Below are 14799 nucleotides of genomic sequence, written 5' to 3'. Positions count from 1 at the left end.
AAATTTTTTTTGTCCCATGCTTGTGTCATTGTTGAAAAATACATCTTTTTTATTTATCCCCGAGCTCAAAATTTACCATCTTTATTATTTACTAAGAAAGTCTTTGTTGGTTGTTTTAATTCCACAGGTGTGAAAAAATTTCATGCAACGGAGTTTGGCACAAGTTAACTGCAAAACCTGTTGAACGAGCACTCATCCGTATGGCTGATCAATTCTTTTTTATTAGATAGTAGGACATGTAGGCTCGAAGCATCAAATAAGTGTCAGAGAATTTCCGATGACGCGTCTTAAGGAAAATTAGCCCTTTAAAATATGATCTGATTTTTTTTGGGATTTTGTTACAATTCTAATATTTTTCAAAACCCTCAAAGACCTCAAACAGCGCATGAAACACTGCACGTGTTCGGAAAAGACAACCTTGTCCAATTCATGAGCCCACAAGATAATCAGCGGTATAACGCACACGAGTGGTCATGAAAAATGGCCGAACACAGTACTGGATACATTTACAGTTGTTTTGTAGTTTGTTTTGTGCTTTTCCTTTCTTTTAGACTTTCTTATGGCGTGTTATATTCATCAGCCGATCACACAGTCCTTTTAGAAAACGATACAATTTCCAGTGTAATTCACAATAGCCAAACGGCTTGGGTAGTAGAGTTTTATTCCAGTTTTTGCGGACACTGTCATGCATTTGCTCCGATATGGAAAAAGTTGGCAAAAATGACGAAAGGTGAGTGACTACGAGTTAAATATAGCCTTAAAAAGAAGATTATGATGATGGGAACGATTCATAAAAATCGAAGGGAAAGCAAAAACGCAGATTACTGAAAGCGATCCATCTGCTCGATGGATCGTTCTTTTGTTTGGATCTGATATATTTTTAATGACATCGCAAAGGGATCAGATTTAAAGGTAAAGCGAAAGGGATTTCAACGATACTGTTTTAAGAGAAAGGGTTGTTCCTAACAAATTCCTTTTCTTTGTCAAGGAAGGAAATAATTTGCTTTGTATTGGTGTATTCAAAGAAGCTAAATTTAGTTCACTAACGTCAGGTGCAGTTCCTTGTTCGTCTTACTTTGTTGTGATGAATTAATAATCAGGAACAGAAAAAGAAAAGAAATTCAATTCACCGCAATTAGAGGCACGGTGCTTTAAAATCCAAATATTCCCGATCCTTATTCGCTGTAAGGGCTAACTAAGGTTAAATGCTGTTTAAAGCGAACTAAAAGGCTCGGCCAAAATGCAATATACGGTATATTGGTTCGCTGACGAGCGAGCTGATGAAGTACGTAAATTATGCCATGAAAAAAGTAAACTAAAGGGGAGTGTTAATTTACATGGAAATTATACGTGTAAACAGCTGGTGTTGGAAAACTCATTCTGTAGAAACCTTTTTTGTATGACACTTTATTTTATTCTAGGATATATATTTTTGAGTCGCATTTTTCCTGTTTTAGAATTAGAAGAGGATGTTTGGTAGTCCTGTTTTAATTGAAACCAAATTCACATAAGACGTTGTTTAAATGCAATCATGGCGCCTAGGAGCTTTTATTGGGCAAGAATTTTTCTTATCTTATTCCCCTATACTGCAGGCAATTTAAATACTCTTTGTTTCCAAAGCTAAATTTATGGTTTTATAAAAAGCAATATTTATTCAGAAGGGGTAAAATGGTTGGGACCGGGTGCAAAGAGGGCAGTAAAGGGAATTTTTGTGACCTGTGATTGGCCCTTTTTATTTCCTGTGCATGTGAAATGTGAAATGGCTATTTTTTTCCTCGTGAATCATGATTTCCATAGTAGCTGTGAACTGTGATTTTCCAAAATATTCTCTTTTATTAACCGTGAAGCGTTAAATGCCAATATTATATTTTTCGTGAAAGTTGAAAGGGCCGTTTTATTTTCCACTAAACCACCCTCTGTAAAGATAACAGGTTTTCCAGGTTGCCTTCTGGGCAAGTTGGAGCCATTATGAGTGATGCTAACCTAAAGAAATTCAATTCTAGAAGATCATCAATGTTGTATGAAAGTCCTAAATTTATTTTTGCCTAAAAATGGCCAAGTGACCAAAAAAAAAAAAAGAAAATGAAAAATGTCTGCAGATTCCACGACATTAACTCCATGAATGTGCATAATAACCCCAGAAAGTCTCTAGGATTCAGCGACAATCAGTAAGAAACTAACGGTGTACTTAAAATATTGTCTTTGTATCTGAGCTGACAGCGAGTCCAATATGCCAGGAGATTCAGTCTGTATTCTGGACACTCCTAGATAATCTGGGAGAGTCTGCACAAACACATTATTTGCCAGCCTCAAGCTGTCACTGAAGGCCTTTGTTATTGACCTTACATCATTAACTAACGAAAAAAGTGAAAAACAGTACAGTACTTGCCTGAAAAAATCTACTACTCTATACCTGCCAGCTCTCCCAGATGAGGGTAAGTCTGCTGATTAGCCAGTTGGGCTGTCAAATCTCCTGCATTAAAAGGAAAATGCTTAAAGTTTATATATGTATGTGTTTTTGCACTTTTTTTTGCTGGTTTTAGGTGATTTTGGAGTGTGACTTGGGGTGTTCCTTAATTTGTCAGTTGTTTTTTTTTTTGGTTGCATCTCTGCTAATCCTGAGCAATCAGACAGGACTCAGGACTCAGTGTTATACGATTTTATGCAGTTTTCTCTTATTTAAAAAGTGAGACTTGTTTTAACTTTTAATTTGTCTGTCTCAGATTGGAGGCATCTTATACATGTTGCTGCTATTGATTGCGCAGAAGAGCGTAATCTTGCCACTTGTGTGCATTATCAGATAGAAGGTTATCCATCAGTAAAGGTGAGTGTGATGTAATGGCTGATAACTGTTTTAAATAATTTACAGACCTTATACTTTGATGGGCCAGTTCTCAAACACTTTGAACTACTATTACAGAAATGGCATGAAACAAATGCCCTATCATTGGTCAACAATATAACCTGCTAATAAACTGAAAATGAGCTCAATGACCCGCATTTTTATTGTTGAATTATGATTAGCGCATCATAATACAACTTTTGGCAAAGTTTAAAGAAATTCTGTCAGAGCTGTTCAGAGCCACCTTACCATTTTGAAAATTTAAGGTAGCTCTGAGCTGCTCTGACAAAATTTTGACAAAAGTTGTATCATGATGTGTGTGTGTTTTTTTAAAAAAAGTTTGATTTTTGTTTCACTTTGTTTCAAATTACAATAATGAACTGTGAGACAAAGGAAAGTAAAAAACAAACTGGTTTACAAAAATTTAAACAAAAGGGAAATTAAAACTACAACAATCATACCATAACTACCACCGGTTGTTTGCCAAGTTTACATGCTAATCACTTCTTGTTTTTCTTGTTTTTCTTTCTTGAGCAGTTTTTTAATGCATCAGCTCCCGCATCTAATCTAGGAGAAACATTTCGAGGTATGCTCCATTGAAAAGTACTTTCTTATGCAGTTTTTATTATTAGACTGTAAGCTCAAGGTTTCTGTCAACATTTTATTTGTTGATAGTTACGAGGGGCAGACCCCAAGTCAACTATCATAGTTGATAGAAACTGAGAGTGAGCAGTAACAAAAAAATTTTTTTTTTTTTTCTTTTTTTCGTTTTTTGTTTCGCGTTTGCTTTGTTCCGGTTTCTTTCGTTGTTTCGGGTTTTAGTACATGCCAGCAGTAACTATATGGATGATCTATATGACTGCCATGTAATTCTTGTACATGCATGTGTGTGAGTGAGCAATTAAGTGAGTTAAAATAAAACATTCAAAGGCAAATGAAGTGAGATTGTTACATTATTGGACGCTTATTTGGAAGAATAATGCGAAGGTTGGCACTTCATCAAATTACCATGAGATTGCTTGAGGGCCTTCAATTTAAGTAGTGTATGTAACTATGTGTTTTTGCAAATTTGTGTGTTCATAAATCCAATGTCATTGACTCATACAGGAGAAAAGACTCTTCTAAATCTTCTTCATGAAATGGTCAAGATAGCTGAAATGCAGAAAACTCTTGGCTTAGTTCGTGCAGATGTGGACTTTATACCCATAGGGTAAGTGGGTTTGGAACAATGTTTCTACTGTCAGTGTTTAATAACTTTGTTATCTGCTTTTGAAAGCAATCTTTTTTGTAGTTCCTTCCTTGTCTGTAAACACTTCTTACAATGTTATTTTTATTTTATTTGTTTAAAAGAAATGAATTTGTAACCAGTTTTCTGGGAGGTAGAACATCATATGACGAGCTAGCATTGATTTTTGAGGTACCAACTTCATATATTGGTCGTGAGGTGAGTTGAATTGATACTGATTACATGTATATTTACTTGGGGCATGGTTTCCCGGGGGGGGGGGGACTCCCATATGAGAGTGACGGGGATGCTCGTCGTCTCGCTTAGGGGTATAAATTTCAGACTTTGGGTCTCGCTTAGGGTGTTCTGGGGAAAATGCAAGAAAATGGCAATATTTTTAGCCATCAGGGTCTCGTTTAGGGTTGCACACGAAGAAATATACAAATATAAGTTCTTTTTTTCAGAATTTTGGTATCTTTTAGGGGTCTAAAATAGCTTGAGCCACGCCCAGATTGGTCTCTTTTAGGGGTTCTTTTCAAAATTTCCGACGAGCATCCCCGTCCCTTTAATATGGGAGTCCCCCCCCCCCCGGGCATGGTTTGTGCCTGCTTATGTAGAACAGAGTGACTACTGGCAGCATGATGGTGGGGCAGGCCAGAAGGGGGAGGGGAAGGCAGACAATAAGGAGTTTAACAAATTCTGACACTGACTTAGTGGATTGAACACAATGTTCACAACGAAACTTGAATCAAGACATTTTGACTGAAAATCTATGGCCTTCAGTTTGAAAAAGGCAAAAAGACAAATCAATTTAATATGAGATGAATAATTATTTGCATTAGTATGCTAGTAATTACCATTACTGTAGACTGTGACATTACTAACTAGTATGGGTTTTTTTACAGTGAAGTGAAATCAGTATTAAATCCACTTTTTCAGGTTATGTTAGACATGATCAAATGCCCACGTTTGTTAGTCAGAAGAGTCCTGAACCAAAATGTGAGTACCATTTGTCTATCAAGTGTAATACAGTCAACTCTCGTTCAAGCGGACACGCTCGGGGGGGGTCGTTTAGTGTCCGTTTTAGCGAGAGTCCGTAATAGCGGGAGTCATTTCCAGTCAAACCTTGTTCGTTGGGGATCTGGATTTTGTCCGTAATAGCGAGTGTCAGTAATAGCGGGGTGTCCGCAAGGTGAGAGTTGACTGTACTTCCTGACAATAGTTTCTGTTTTTGCATTTGTTTTTTTATTGAAGATGTTATCAAGAAGCAAAGTTATTTGTTTGATAACTCCTGAAGAGTTGATCATTTTTACTGTTGTTTCACAGAAATTGTTGGTTGAAAAATATTCAGTCAAAAAGTTTCCAACCATTGTTGTAGTCCACCGAAGAGGCACATTTCAAGAGCTTTCACAGTAAGTGGAAATTTACTTGTGATATCGCAGTTGTTAACCGCGCAGTGGTCTGAGTGCTGTCCACATTTGTAATGCAGAGGTCCCCCCCCCTGCATTTCCCTTTCAGACAAATAAATAAATAAATAATCAATGGCATCAATGATAAATCTATGAGTAATCAGCTAATTAGTCATTGGTTATTGCCAATATGATCAATGAATAATCAAGATGACAACAAGTTCTGTGGCCTACTGTAAAATGTCGGTTTTAAAACCCCCACTTATAAGCCCCCCTTGGTTTTAGGCCCATCTACCTGGAAACAAAGAAATGCATCTGGTTATAAGCCCCCCTGGATATAAGCCCTGCCCCCCCCCCCCCCTGCTAGATGACAGTAATGAACAGGGCTAAATGTTGCTTTATTATAACTTAAAAACTTATTTCGATCAACACTGCCGTGGCTCGTTTCGAAACGTTTTTATTATTATTATTCTGCTTTAAAGTCCCCAGGACATAAGACACATAAGCCCCCCCCCAATTACCAATTACCTGTTGATTACTCGTTGATTACTTTTCTTGTATAAGAGCAGTTTTCAATTACCCCGGTAAGTGTCGTAAAACTAAAACCAAGTTAATCACTCTGAGTCTGGCCAATCACAAATTAAAGGACACAGACAATCCAGTGATCCAATGAAAACTTGAAGCAAATACATGTAGCTGGCACAAAGCATGGGAAAATGTACGCAAGCGAATAACAATTGGTTTTGGTTTCACTTCTAATTGGCTGAGAAAGTGGCGCGAGTTACTTGAGCCAATCACATAGTAATGCAAAACCAAAGCAAATGAGAATTACTTTCGACACTCAAGTGAAAACCACTCTATGCTGCACATCTGTTATACATGTAACTGACCATCCAAGTACTTATGGATTTGTAAATTCTTTGTACAGTGATGAAAGGACCCATGCTGGTTTCAAAAGAGTTCTAGAAGATCTCTGTGTTGGAGCCAGGCCTCCAAGAGAACTTCCTGAGGTAGCTGAAGCTATGACAGTGTACAAGAGGCTGCATGGCAGAGAAGACAAGAGAAAGCAAGAAGCTGGAAGCAGGTGGGAATGCAATGATATTATCTGAAAGCTTTGACTGATTGATCAGTTAACAAACAAACAAACAGTCAGTCAGGTAACCAGTCTGTCCATCGGTTCGGTCCTCTGTCTGTCCATCCATCCTTCCCTTGGTTGGAAAATAACTAGGCCACAATGTGTAATTGTGTGGTTTGCGAATTATTCTAGATGGTCATTCAGTAAATTACCCAAAAGACAATCTTTGATCCTGCAGTAAAAATGTCTTTGACTTTCCATGATAAGGGACAGACCATTTTTTTTTCTTTGGGGGGGGGGGGGTATGAAAATATCATTGAAAAAAATGTTTGCAGGGCCTAGAAAGACAAAAATAATAAACATTATTGTTTGCAAACACAATATGTATAGCAAAAAATATTTTAAATTTTTTAAAAAATTTTGCAGAGGTGCATACTAAAATTTCAGGGAATTTCCCCCCTCATATGGTCCATCCCTAATAATTACTACAACTTATTATCTTATTATTTGTCCCTTTGTCAGTCAGTCAGTCAGTCAGTCAGTCTTTTTGTTTTAAGTATGTGGGGACCAGAGGAGCCGGCAATCCTAATCTCAACGTTGCTCTTACGCATGCGCGGCATGTATATAGCCAGATCCTTTCCCAATTTTGCGATCTTCCACTAAGAATGAATGGAATGACAAGAATTTTTTTAAAGATGGCCGCCACGTTGGCCGGTGTACTCAATTTTCAAAGCCAAAGTTTCGCTTCATTTGTGTGTAATGTCCAATTAAAAGTTTGAAAATGGAAAGAAACAGTTTTAAAGAAAGCGCAATTCTCGCTATGATATCAAAAGAAGAACAGCAAAGGATGAAAACCTGTTTCGACAAACTTCATTTGAGATTCGGTGCGAGCAGACAGTGGAACCGATGAAGATAACAGCTATCGAATTCTTTTTACGCGAATAATCGACAAATATGGAAGATATCGGACTTTGTATTTGAATGTTTCAAAACATTACCTAGAAAGCATATAGAGTTGTTCTCACGAGATAAACACGGACTCACGGGAAACACATTGCATTCATTGCAATATTCAATATTGAGTAAATTAATAAATGGGAAGCACAAATTACCAGTAGCCTTTTTGGGGGGAAAAAAGAAAAAAGAAACACGTTTAAGGTAAAAAAAAAAGATTGTGTGCTTGCCCGCCTGGGCCTTGAACTCGCGCCCTCGCTGCTTTCGAACTCAATTTCAAACACATTGAGCTTACTAAACACATAGGTCCGCAACGCGTACATGTTTCTAGAGAGTCGTGGTGCAGCGATTTGAGTATAATTTTAAGAGGTTTAAAGAAGAAATAGTAAAAACAGCAATTTTTATCGTTTGTTTGGTTACAACACATACTATTTTCAACTTTAAGCAGTACCAAATACTGGAGAAAATTAATGTAAACAGTGAATATATGGGGAGTCTGGGAGAGGAAGAGAGGTGCAGGTGTAGGGCATGTCCTAGAAATATTTCACACCCTTATAGCTACTGAGCATCCCTCACTGACTATACCTTCGACAATATAAACCTTTTTTACCCCAAAACACCACGTATCGTCCTCGCCCGGACTTTCTAACCTTTGGTTATTACTAGTTTTAAAGTTCTTAAGACCTTTTATATTTACGAGTTTGGCATTTTAGTGTTTTTATGTTTCCCCAAAACAGTTCTGAGGTGTATATGCAAGACTTGGAAAGTAGTTTCACCTTCATGCTTAACCAGGAAGTGGGTGGCAAGCTTGTAATTCAAGGACCAGAGTACTTGGCACTCAGGAACTTCATAGGAATGTTGGCAAAGGTAAAAAAATGCCAGTGTTGAGATACATGTGATTATAATGTTACCTTGTCATGTTAAGATCAAATCTGCTATAATTGCCAACACCCTGAAATACTAGAAATAACATGCAAACTGCAGTGATAAACTTTACAAATGTCATATGCATTGTTGGAAAAAATTAAACCATTTTACTTGATGTTTCGTATGCTTCTACATACCATAACACCCATCGATAAGCCCCATTTTTTTCCAAAAAGCTTGGCTCGAAATCGAGGGTGCAGCTCATCTGCGGGAACATTTGGAAAAGGTGCCAAAAATATTTGTGAAATCACACTTGAAAAGTATCACTATGTAAATTAATATTACATAAAGCTACAAGAGAGTACTGGTCATTGCTTTTGCAAGTTTGACAGCTCTTAAATTTTTCCCCCCCAAAAAATAGGGGCGCCATTTGATTTTTTTAAAAAAAACCTGATTAAAAAAAAAAAAAAGCTGAAAATTTTTTTTTTTTTTAATATATTTTTTTTTTTCCCCTCTTTGAGTGTATATATATTATAATTAGATTGTTGTATTGTAAGCTGATGAATTTGACCGTGTTTTAAATAAAGATTATCCAAAGCTGTTTGCAGTGTCTAGGATGGCCTATGTTTTCAACAGTCAAAATATTGATACTCCACGAGCGAGAAAATACCACGAGTATTCGCCTGGTAAATGCGGATCATGGTCTACTTTTTCTTCCCCGTTAAGCACTTAGATGGCGCATTAATTTGTCAAACTGATTACAAAAAACCTTCTTGATGCAACAAGTTTATCTTTAACGGATGGCTCCCAAATCTCTTTTTATAATTCACCTATAGAAAACTTTGGTCTAATTGTTAAGTAGAAACAGTGTAAACAATTTTACAATCGTTTTTGAGCAGGCTAAAATTCAGAGAGAGTTGATGACAGCACGTGAAAGTCAATCACCAGTAACAGTTTGAAATCACATCTAGGGAGAAGGTGTATTTTTTTTCAAAGATCTAACATTTATTTGTTGCACATTTTCTCAGTGTTTTCCAGGAAGGCCCTCCCTTGGTCAGGTATTCAGCAATTTACATGCCAAGTTACCTCTAACGCGAACAAACATATTCAGGTCGGAATACACACGCATTCTTCAACAATCCCAGGTAAGTTCTTTAGTAACAAGAAGCTCTTAGAGCTTAACACCGCGCCGGTCACGTGACCACCCTAATTCTGGATAATAAAAGCAACCGTTATGGAATGTTTCAAAATCCCTTTGTTAAATTCCAAATTTAACTTAATGTTCTAATATACTCTTCTTCATTTACTTTCACTTTATCCAAGTTGCCATTTCACTTTACATACTCTGTCACCTTTCTTTGTATTTAAACTCGAAACTACAACTGTTGATAATGCTTGATAATGGAGTCAAGATGACTTCGAAATGTCCTAGTTTAATTTCGTTTGTTTTCCTATCAACTACTTTTTTAGGCTAACATCAAGTCGAGAAGTGGATCGCCTCTCCATCCCCTCCCTAAGCAGGCCAAATGGGTGGGTTGTTCGGGCAGTGAAGCGCAGTACCGTGGCTACCCATGTAGTTTGTGGACTCTGTTCCATACACTGACCGTCAACTGCGGCTCCAGGCATCAACTAACAGGTCTTGATGTTCTTACACGCGTGCGAGAATTCGTCAGCTACTTCTTTACCTGCGAGGAGTGCAGAAAACACTTCAAGAAAATGTCCGCCAATCTCAAGAACGAAGTTAGTTCTCACAGCGAGGCGATTCTATGGCTATGGCGAAGTCACAACAAAGTTAACAAACGGCTGTCCGGAGATCACAGCGAGGACCCTAAACACCCCAAGATTCAGTTTCCGTCAAAAGACCTGTGCGAGGAGTGTCGTTATGCCGACTCCGAAAACGGCGAGATTCAGTGGAACGAAGGTGTAGTGCTGGAATTTTTGAAGAACCATTACGGCGTGGACAACATTAGGATCAAGAAACCGCCTGCGCGATCATCCCCAGAACTCGAGGACACCGACATTGTAAGCAAACAGTCCAAGCGTCATTTTGTCAGTCATCTTAGTTTGATCGGTTTGAGTTCGATAGACGCCAGCATGTGTTTGATTCTTTACTCTGCGATAGCTATGGCTGTCATTGCCTTGTATATCTATTTCATCCGGAGGCGAAGGAGAATCGTAAAGCTTCGCGTTCACACTCCGTAACACGTTGCAAGGTCACCGTACGATGAACTTGCAACTAATACTTTTAACAGTTTTAAGCCCGGGCCAAACGAGGATGAGAGTTGATAAGAGTTAACTCTCATGAGAGTTTTTTTCAACTCTCATTGACTATCATCAACTCGGGCCAAACGAGAACGAGAGTCCGTCAAGCTCTCATCGACTCTTATGGAAAGTTTGGGCACGTTCAAACTCGATGAGAGCGCACGAGAGTCAATGAGAGTTTTAGACCAAAGAAAGCGAGAGTATGAACTCTCACCAACTCTCATTCTCGTTTGGCCCGGCCTTTAAAGCTTTCTTTGCCGGCTAACCTGTAAACAGGATCAATATTTATTTATTTATTTATATGCCTGAATCAGGCAGAAAATTTCATTAATTGAATCCAATTGAGTTGTGTTACTGAATCAAGTAACCCTCTCCCCCGGGACCAAGTAATCTCGCGTACGGTCACTCGTCAATAAGAATATGTATTTTTAGAATCGAATTGTGAAACCATACGTAAAAGCAATTAAATAGAAAAAAAATTACCAAAATTTTGTGTTTGGCCAGCTTAAAAATAAATATATGTTTTCAGTAGTTGTTAGCTGGACAAACAAAAACAAAATACTGATAAGATTTTTATCTGGCTGAAACGTCAAGCGAACAGGTCCCAATTTGAACCAAATTGACATCTCATTGATAATGCTGTAGAATTTAGTAGCACAGCACAAGAAACAGTTTGAATAACACTGCCAAAAACTTTGGAAAACAACCAAAATAGAGTTATTTATTTTTACCACAGATGTAACCTCACACATCTGCAAGTATTTTAAGAACATTTATTAAATGAATAAATATTTTCCAATGTAAATAGTGATACATAACTGGATAGATTTTTAGAGAAGCATCCGTTTTATTTTCGGAGCACCTTCGTGCCATACTGGAATCATACCTATTGTCATGGCAAGTTTTCCTCCTAAATATAATTAATATTTGATAGTAAAGGATAATCAAGGACATGATACGTACACAGGTAGTAACGCAAAACCCTTGTTTTTAGCTAAATTCAGGTTTTAGAAGAAAAAAAAAACAGCTACTGTGATTTTAGTTTCTTCATCAAATTTGTTGATCTGTCAACAACAAAACTGCCTGCACTGCTGATTTTATTTGAATAATTACAGACGAACTGAAAATTACCAACGACTTTTGAACAGTCTGCAATAAATGAAATGAAATAATTAATACGTGATGCTTTCTTTACTTTCACACATGGTTTTCATGGAAAAACCCACTGGTTTTGTAGATTTTGATTACGATTGGAGATGAAGATCTTGATGTCTTGTTACGAATCTAATACAAACAAGCTATTGCTCGAAATAGTTTGTGTTAGATACGTAAAATTAAAACATGATGTTTCAACTTGGTCTTCCTCGCCAGCAGCCGTTGATTTATCAACAACTTTGTAACTGACTCTCACACTGACTGCATGTTTGTTCCTTTTCCAGGAGTTTGCCGATTACTTTGTACGACAGTTACAAACACAAAAATACAAGACAGAGGACAGTGAACAGGACACGCTTGCAGACACTGACGTGACAGAAACAGACATTGATCCATTCGCGGAAATTATTTGAAAGCGTTACCCAAGAGGCACTTGCAGCAGCAAGTAGACTGGAACTAGACATGCCCATAGTGCATTGTGGGAAATTAGCGCCGGCGCTACACAACATAACACAATATACTACTTGGTACTCAGTCTCCTTTACGTTACACACGACAGTGAGAGCAAATCGGTTTTACCCACGAACCTTTTGGCATGTGAAATTTGCGCGTCCGATAGAACATTTTTGTAATTCATTGCTGCCTGTCGACAGTACTCTACAAGCAGGCAGCATTCTTATGTACTCACTGCAAACTTAGCCTAGTTTTAATACTTGCACTTACCTTTGGATGTATTTCAGTCTGGGGAACAACTGTCGGCTTTTGCAAATCTTCGTTGAAACTTTCGTAAAGTTTCCGATTTTTACCATTCAATCAAAGAACTAGCGCCAGCACTCGCAAATTCTCCAAAAACAGTTACGTCAGCATGACGTAATGAGATCACGTCATGTTGCTTAGCAACTTTAGGTTTGAACCGCGGGCGCGGGCTGAGTCATTTTTCCCCCTCAGGTGGTTCTTGTTCCTCCGACTGTATTTACACATGTGTTGTCAAATGCAGGCTCAAAGTGAACCAGAGCAAATTTTTGTACACTATATTATCTGCAGTCCGTAACACTATGCAAGAAATAATGAGGGCAGCCGTTTAGTTATTTTTTTAGTAAGCGGTGGAGGGTGGTTAGGCTAGAGGGGAGGGGCAGTGATACATTGCGTTGTTCATATGTTTTTTATTAACTACAAACGGCCGATATTTTCCGAGTACGGCCCCGAGAAGGCTTGGTTCAGTAATAAGTTCAGAGTTTTGAAAAAGAGCTGTAAAAATTTATCTGCATAAAGCGTTGTGATTGCTGATTTTAGTTATTGAAGCTAAGGTCCTGTGCAACAGCTGATTGGGAGATACAAGAATTTAACGAATGTACTAGGAATGTACTGGCTCTTTCTCTGTCACGCCAGATTTGGCCCTCTCTCTGTCACGCCAGTTCTGGCCCTTTGCCTGTCACGCAGCGACAGAGAGAGAGTGTCAGAACTGGACTACCAGGAATGATCTGCCTCGTCCCCAGGCGTCGTCCTCCTTGGTCGTGCACGGTTCGCTTGGCGTTATGGGACTGACGTGCACTGATCGCTCGGCGTTGTGGGCTTGATGCGGACGGGCAACCCCCGCGCTCTCGTTTTCCCGCCTTAACGCCTTAACCGACCGGCACCTGAGGACGAGGAAGAGGAATGATGATCAACGAAGCTCTCCCAGGGAGTGTTCCTAGTGTCCACAAGAGCTGACTTTCACCAAACCTAAAGTTAATGCATCATTGAATGTTCATACTATAAAGTTACAAATGATAGATTTTTGAATAGTGTTTTAAATTTAACATTTCTTGTTTCAATACCTGCTGTAAATAACCACCGACATCTTTCACTGGCAACATTTTCCCTTTTCATTCTTCATTTTTTAAAACATTCCTTCCTTTACATGTGAATCTATCCTGAGCTTTCATCTTTTTGCTTTTGCTTTTGCATTTTCTGTTTTGTTTGTAAATGCGCAACTGTTGTTAAAGGCCAGATTGATGTTGAGTAAAACTTTAGAACCCACCAAAATATGCTGGTGTGTCTTACTCTAATTACTTACATAACGTCAAAAATCCCATAAAATTCAGCTGCTTAAATGACGGTCTTACTTTATCGCGCAAAAGCAGAAGAAGAGGCGAATTAAAAAGTGAGAATGACAGTGGTCCCTCTGCCATTGCATTGTCCCATTCTCGCTCGTTGTTTCACCAAAGAACGCTTTCGTTATATTAATTAAAAGTGACGTCCAAGTTTCGGATCAATTTAGGTTTCTGGGAAACTGCTCACCTACCCCTCCCCAAACCTAACACTAACCCTTACTATCGCTTTGGGCAAAATGTTAGGTTTGGGGAGGGGTAGGTGAGCAGTTTCCCAGAAACCTAAATTGATCCCAAGTTTCGAAGTGAAAAGTTCTGTACTGACGACGATGTCTCAAAGAAGTCAGTGTTGAGCCTGATTGAACGTTACTTGTGCGCGTAATAACATCTATCGGCCAAAAAGAGATAGTACACGAGTCTTCTAGTGAGGCTTAGTGTTACGTCACGTTCATGGAATTATGCACTCAAATCTCACGTTTATCTTGCAAAAGCCGTTGTCGCAGCTATTACTTAGGTCAGTTACGCACCACTCTTCTGAAAAGGACAGGCTCCCAAACGGGGTTAGGGCTCCAGGGCTCCGCTCCTCCCCCTCCCGCAACATGAAAAGGAAAAGAAAAGAAAAAAAAACTGCACTGTTTGGCAAACAATCAGCAGGGCTCTACGCTCTCCAGCAAAGGGCTCCAAGTAGCAAAACGAGGGGGCTTCAGGCTCCACAGCGAAAATATTAGAGATCCCGGAATCCTGTTCCCCCCCTTGGGGTCGTGAAATTGCATGACAGCCAGTTTTGTATCAGACGTACTTTCGTGAGGGACGGATTATACACATCGGGAGGCATGCCATTCCATTCGATTTTCCTCCCCGAGGTTCCGAAATTTTTGGTCGAATGGTTCGCATTTCATAAATTTAACAGCTTTAAGACT

At 38.7% G+C, this 14799-nt stretch overlaps 1 protein-coding gene across 2 annotated transcripts; it reads left to right on the top strand.

The window, feature by feature from the left end:
• The first annotated feature begins 444 nt into the window (after window positions 1-444).
• LOC144664628 (sulfhydryl oxidase 1-like) lies at window positions 445-13323 on the top strand. 2 transcript variants are annotated; one of them, XM_078525793.1, is made up of 12 exons: window positions 445-730; window positions 2724-2824; window positions 3380-3428; window positions 3950-4052; window positions 4193-4286; window positions 5007-5066; window positions 5394-5479; window positions 6405-6560; window positions 8243-8372; window positions 9401-9517; window positions 9843-10394; window positions 12074-13323. In XM_078525793.1, the coding sequence occupies exons 1-12, from the start codon at window positions 481-483 to the stop codon at window positions 12200-12202; spliced, it is 1827 nt and encodes a 608-aa protein (XP_078381919.1). In that variant the 5' UTR covers window positions 445-480; the 3' UTR covers window positions 12203-13323. The 2 variants fall into 2 exon arrangements, with proteins under 2 accessions (XP_078381919.1, XP_078381910.1); XM_078525784.1 differs by lacking the exon at window positions 12074-13323 and having other exon boundaries at window positions 447-730; window positions 9843-11804.
• The last annotated feature ends 1476 nt before the right edge of the window (window positions 13324-14799 follow it).

The sequence above is a fragment of the Oculina patagonica genome, chromosome 1 (genome assembly GCF_052425735.1).
Source record: "Oculina patagonica isolate OP01 chromosome 1, crgOcupat, whole genome shotgun sequence".
In the NCBI taxonomy this organism is placed as follows: domain Eukaryota; kingdom Metazoa; phylum Cnidaria; class Anthozoa; order Scleractinia; family Oculinidae; genus Oculina; species Oculina patagonica.
The sequence above is the reverse complement of the archived record's forward strand: the minus strand, read 5'-3'. Positions and strand labels throughout refer to the sequence as shown.